Raw genomic sequence first — 6,779 nt, forward strand, 5'->3', positions numbered from 1 at the left:
TCCTATCCTTTTCCTCCTAGGGGCCTGCCCTGAAGAGGTCTAAATAAACACAATAGCAAAACCCTGGCCCTCCTATACCAAAACATAAGACTCTGAGCGCATCAAGAATGATGCCATGTCTGTCTCTTCAATTCACTAATCAAAGTCACAGGGGTGGGTAGAAAGAGGCCAGGATTAGTACTCTGTTCAGTGGTGTTCCAACATTAGTGGGTGCCACCTCACTTGGAGTGCTTACGAGAACACAGATTGCTGGGTCCCATCCCCAGCTTTTGGAATTCAGTACGTCTGGATGGGGCCCAGAACTTGTCCTTCTAACAAGTTCCTATTGATACTGATACCTGGTGACGCTCCCAAGAGTCCAGGGATCCCACTTTGAAAACCAAACTCCAGCTGAAGGCTCTCCATTTATAAAGATGAAGGAGGGAAACAAAGAACAGTGTTGTTCATTCAAAAGTAACAGGGAAAATATAGCCTTGGGACAAGACAATGCCTGAAATGACCTCCCCTGTGCAGCTCCATCTCTTCCCATGGGAGGTAGGGACAGGCCTGGAGTAGTGAAATTTATAGAAGGCCCAACCTGCTCTGACTCTAGGGAATCCCTGAAGGTGAGACTGGCTCCATCAGGGGCACAACAGGTTTCTTTTTCTGTCTTTCCCCTTCCTTCCAACCATCCTTCCATCTGTCCTTTCTTCTGTCCTTCCTTCCTTCTGTCCCATCTCTCCTTTCTCTTTCTTTCTTTTAGATTTTATTTATATTTATTTATTATAAATATATATTTATATATTTTTATATGATATATATTTATATAAATGAAACATAAATATATATAAATTTAAAATTTATTATTTATAAATATTTATATATTTATTTGAGAGAGAATGAGTGAGCATGCAGAACTACACTCAGGAGCTGGGAGGAGACACTGAAGGGGAGGGAAATGGAGGGAGAAACCTAAGCTGACTCCAAGCTAAGCAAAGAGCCCAACTCTGGCTCTGGCTCCAGTCCATGTGTGCATGCTCTGTTGTCCCCTCACACAGCCAAGGCTCAAGCTACACAGCCCGCTCAGTGTGCTCTGAACACTGTTTTCTCGTGCTTTTGTAGTGACTTTCTTTCTGCCTACAGTCTCTCCCTCTGTGTGTGCCCATGTGTGGCAAATCCTATCCATTCGTGAGGAGAGCCAACTAATTCCATTGCCATTCCTTTATAAAGTCTTCTGATTTCACCAACCAATCCTCATCTCTGTGCCAGCCACAAGTGGTCATCCTCCACTCTAAATTCACAAGACACTTTATTTTTATGTTACTAATGATAACACTTTCTACTTTCTGTTACTCTACGCTGTACCTTTTGTATTAGAATATAAGCTCCTCAAGGGCAGAAGTCATATTTCATCTTTTTTTTTTTTTTGTCTTTTCTGGTTTCTTTCTTTCTTTCTCTTTTTGTTGAAGTGTAGTTGATATACAGTGTTGTCATATTACTCTCAGGTGTACAATATGATGATTTAGCAATTCCACACATTTCTCAGAGCTCATCAAGATAAGTGTACTCTTATATTCTTTATTCCCTTTATCTATTTCACCCATCCCCTTACCCCAACCACTTTGGCAACCTCCAGTTTGTTCCTTGTGTTGAAGAGTATTTTTTTTGTCTCTCTTTTTAGTTCGTTAGTTTTATTTTCTATATGAGTGAAATCATATATTTGCCTTTCTCAGTCTGACATTTCACTTAATGTATACCCTCTATGTCTATCTGTATTGTTATAAATGGTAACATTTCATTCTCTTTTATAGCTAGGTAGTATTCCACTGTGTATGTGTGTGTGTACGCACATACTACAACATCTTCTTTATCCTTTCATCTGTCAATGGACGCTTGGGTTCCTTCCATATCCAATTGTAAATAATGCTGCAATAAATATAAGGGTGCATATGTCTTTTTGAATTCATGTAAGCACTTCTTCACAGCAAAGGAAATCATCAACAAAATAAAAAGTTCACCTATTGAATGGGAGAAGATATTGGCAAATAATATATCCAATAAGGGGTTAATATCCAAAAGACATAAAGAACTTACACACACACAAGAAAAACAAATCCAATTTTAAAATGGGCAGAAGACCTAAATATTTTTCCAAAGAAGACAAACAGATGGCCAACAGACATATGAAAAGATATTCAGCATCACTAAAGTTCAGGGAAATGTAAATTAAAACTACAATGAAATATCACTTTACACCTGTCAGAATATCTACATCTAAAAAGACAAAAAGTGTTAGAGAGTATGTGGAGAAAAAGGAACCCATGTGTACTCTTCTTGGGACTGTAAATCAGTGCAACCACTGTGAAAACGGTATCGAGATTCCTCAAAATATTAAAAATAGAATTACCATATGATCCACTATTCCCACCACTGGATATTTATCCAAAGAAAACAAAAACATTTTTTCTACTTAATTTTAATAATAATTCTTTTTAAAGCCAGCAAGCAGCTGCAAACACAACTGAAAGGAGACAGAAAAAAAGGGGGGAAGGAAGATTAAAGACACATCCTTCATACACAATGAATACAGAGCTCTATTAGCATTCTCCCACCAACATGCCATGGGAGGCGTAGTTTTACATGTGCCCAGGAGTACTCTCTGTTATTGTGCAGAGGACCAGACAGCATTCGGGATGATGATGTCAAATCAAATATGTATTGGCACTGCTCAATTCAAGGTCTAGAGTTTGGGCCCTTACTTCAGTGAGGCTGTGCAACCAGGCTGTGCTGGATTCCATACATGAAGTAGATAACAAACCCAATCAGCATCCAGACACCAACTGGGGCCCAGGTGACAGCTGACATCTGCATCATAAGGCAAACATTCATAAAGATGCTCAAGAGTGGGAGGAGAGGCAGAGCAGGGACCTTAAAGTGAAGGGTAGTGGAGCTCTGTGGCTGTCTCCAGATGACCCCAGTGATCCCAGTGATGAGCACCAGGAGCAGCACAACCACTGTGATTGGCCCTGGGTCTCCAGAAAGCAGACCTGGCCAGTGGGCCAGCACCAGGCTGAGGAGAGTCAGCAGCAGAACTAGCAGTGAGGAGCAAACATAGACAACCCGGCCAGAGAGTGGAGTGGGGGTGGGGCTGCCTGGAAAAAATAGTCCTTGTAGAGTCAGCTTCTCTACTGCAGGTGCAGTCCCCTTCTGCACCTGTGTTTGATTTTCCCCATTCTCCTCCTGCATCTGCACTTCATTTTCTCTCTTCTTCTTCTCAGGCTGATACCTGATGATGAGAACACAAAAAGCCATCAGGGAGTAAGCTATCAGGGTCCCAATTGACATGAGGTGCAGAAGATCAGCAAGTCTCAAGAAGAATGCCATGATTGCTGCAATAATGCCAAAGATCAAGTGGCCATGACGAGCATGTAGGTGCCAGTATGGATTCTGGCAAGGACAGGGAACAGGAGGCCATCCTCTGCCATGACATATATCAATTGACCAATGGGGAACATATAACCCAAGAGGCTGACAGAAAGACTACAGAGGAATACCAAAGCTACAGCATAGTAGGCAGGGGCCCAGCCAATATGGAGAAAAGCCTCAGGCAAGGTGCTCCCAGGTCGAATCTGGTAGTAAGGAACCATAAGTGTAAGGGCTGCAGAGACACCAAAATACACCAAAACACAGATGAGCAGTGACATCACAATGCCCATGGGGATGGAACACTGGTGGTTCTGGGCTTCTTCAACTCTGGTAACAATGTTATTGAAACCTATAAACGTAGAAACAGGTAGCTGATCCATGAAGAATCCCTGCAAAGCCAAAAGGCACAAATCCTCCAGAGCCCAGAGGGCCCAAGCTAGAGGCGCCATTGAGTTCATCCTTTCTGTAGTCTTCTTCTGTGAGCTTCCAGTTGTGCAGGTCCCCCTTAGTGAAGCCAGAGATGATGACAAAACTGAGAATCAGAAGTCTCATCAACGTGGCCACTTTGGTTAACAGCATTGACTCCCTAAACCTCAAAGTCAGCAATCCAATGAGCAAAAACACAAGGCCCACAATAAAGAATCCTAGAATCTTTTCAAGGACCGGGGGAAAATGCAATAAGATGCTTTCATTCAGGGCCTGAGAGATCTGGTACCCAAACATGTTGTCAAAAGCTGAAATCCAGGCAAAGACCATATTGGATGTACCAGCAACATAGGAGAAGATGAGGTTCCAGCCAGTGATGAAGGCCCAGATTTCACCTACAGTGACATAGGCGTAGAGATATGCAGAGCCAGGATGGGGAATCCGGGCACTAAGCTCTGCATAGCACAGTCCAGCCAACAATGAAGTTAGGCCGGCCACCATAAAGCAGATCACAATGGATGGTCCGGCTTGATAACTGGCCACCTCACCAACCAGGATATACACACCTACACCCATTGTGAGGTTCACACCCAGGGCCACTAAATCCACAGTGCTCAGGCTTCTGTCAGTGGCAGTCTTAGTCACATCTTTCTTTCTTTTTTTTTTTTTTAAAGATTTTATTTATTTATTTGTCAGAGAGAGAGAGAGAGAGAGAGAGAGAGCGTGAGCACAGGCAGACAGAGTGGCAGGCAGAGGCAGAGGGAGAAGCAGGCTCCCCACAGAACAAGGAGCCCGATGTGGGACTCGATCCAGGACGCTGGGATCATGGCCTGAGCTGAAGGCAGCTGCTTAACCAACTGAGCCACCCAGGCGTCCCTAATCACATCTTTCTCTAGCATTCGTCTGCGTACCAGCTTTTGACCGAATATGTGAAGTGTCTGACACAGCCTTCTAGCTGGAATTGAAGAGGATTCCATATCAGAGAGCTGTAGCAAGTGCAGGTTGCTGAGTGTCTCAGATCAGGTTCGGTGAGGCTGAGTTAAGTGGAGCTGGGTTGAGGCTGCCGAGTTCCATTGCTCAGGCTTCAGGCTGCCGCTTTGTATTTTTCTTATATGTGCTGTCGCTCCATACGCCTAAGTAAACAATAAATATTTACTGAAAAATGGCGTTCAACCAGTGCTCAGAAGTCACATGTCACCTGTTGCAGCCCAAGTGTCACAGAAACTAACACCAAAAGATATCAAAGAAAAATCAACTGGCAGAGGGCGCCTGGGTGGCTCAGTGGGTTAAGCCGCTGCCTTCGGCTCAGGTCATGATCTCAGGGTCCTGGGATCGAGTCCCACATCAGGCTCTCTGCTCAGCGAGAAGCCTGCTTCCCTCTCTTTCTCTCTCTGCCTGCCTCTCCGTCTACTTGTGATCTCTCTCTGTCAAATAAATAAATAAAATCTTTAAAAAAAAAAAAAAATCAACTGGCAGAGCACCTGGGTGGCTCAGGCATTAAGTGTCTGCCTTTAGCTCAGGTCATGATTCTGGGTCCTGGGATCGAGCCCCACATTGGGCTCCCTGCTCAGCAAGGAGCCTGCCTCTTCCTCTAGCACCCTCCCTGCTTGTTTTTCCCACTCTTGCTGTCTGTCAAATAAAAAAACAAAATCTTAAAAAAAAAAAAAGAAAAAGAAAAATCAACTGACTTTCCCCCAGAAATAAAAATCAACTGACTTTCCCCCCACATTCTCCTGTTGTGCACACCATAGGACATAATCCTATTTGAGTTCATCTAAGTCATGTAGGTTCATGTACTAATTAAGCTATAAGACACAACAGGGCATGAATATACTGTGCAGTTATTCATATACAAGATATGCGTGGTACTTGAGCATGAGTTATGACACATTAATTCAGACGAGTGGACCTTGTTACAATTACAGAATCATTTTTAAAATATCATCTAAGGTTAGAATACAAATATTGGTCCACTGGTCTTAAAACCCTTACCCCAGGTCCCCTGGGTGGCTCAGTTCGTTAATCATCTGCCTTCAGCTCCAGTCGTGATCCCGGGGTCCTAGGATTGAGTCTGGCATCAGGCTCCCTGCTTGGTGGGGAGTCTGTTTCCCCCTCTGCCTCTGCCTCTCTCTCTCTCTATTTCTCATGAATGAATGAATGAATGAATGAATGAATAAATGAATAATAAAATTTTTAAGGAAAGAAAACAAACCCTTACCCCAACATCAGCTGGGCAAGGGTCAGGTGGCACTTTGCCACCCCTTTCTCCTCATTCTGCATCATCATTTAGCTGTACTGATGGCCAAGAATGTATAGTCTTCCCCTTCCCTTTATCCACTTGGCCCACAGGGGTGCTATGAACAGAGAGGAAGAGGTAGAAAGGGGCAGGACCTTCATAACCACCTGCAAGAAGGAGAGGACCAGGCTATCTGGGAAGGAAATACTGGAGAAATGGTGGTAGCAGCCAACCCAGCGTCCAGGACTGAGATGAGAGAGGAGCCAGGAAGGTAGTTTTATGAATTCCAAAATTCAGTACATCTCATCCAAATCATCCAGGCAAAATTCACTATAATTTTCATGTCCTCAGCCATGAGAGTGTGATCCAAAGGGAGAAAAATAAGTCATCTAGCTCAGAAGCACATGACCAAAACAATTCCTTTGTTTCCTCCTTCTGGGTTCCAGGAGAGAAGGTGAACTCACTTCTTTAGACAGTCTCCTCACTAGCCACATTGTGCTCTATACACACCCTGTGATCTCAGCTGCCAGGGCCCTGGAGAATCTGCCCTGCTCTGTGAGCTTGTATTAAAACACTCACTTGTAACTCCCTATTAATTTTTCAGATGGAGTTATTTTTAACTCATTCAAAACATGCTCTCAGTATGCCAAATATATTTTCTTAATGAAGGAGCTGGCATGAGGGTCCTTCTTCCCCCTACTCTCCTGCTACA

At 43.7% G+C, this 6,779-nt stretch overlaps 1 protein-coding gene across 1 annotated transcript; it reads right to left on the reverse strand.

The window, feature by feature from the left end:
* Positions 1-2,228: 2,228 nt before the first annotated feature.
* LOC125107963 (cationic amino acid transporter 3-like) lies at positions 2,229-4,962 on the reverse strand. Its single transcript, XM_047743492.1, is given in 4 exon segments — positions 2,229-3,389; positions 3,392-3,762; positions 3,764-4,482; positions 4,716-4,962. Coding segments are annotated over 4 exon segments (1,833 nt in total). The 5' UTR covers positions 4,809-4,962; the 3' UTR covers positions 2,229-2,739.
* Between the last annotated feature and the right edge of the window lie 1,817 nt (positions 4,963-6,779).

Source organism: Lutra lutra, chromosome 8, assembly GCF_902655055.1.
Source record: "Lutra lutra chromosome 8, mLutLut1.2, whole genome shotgun sequence".
NCBI lineage: Eukaryota > Metazoa > Chordata > Mammalia > Carnivora > Mustelidae > Lutra > Lutra lutra.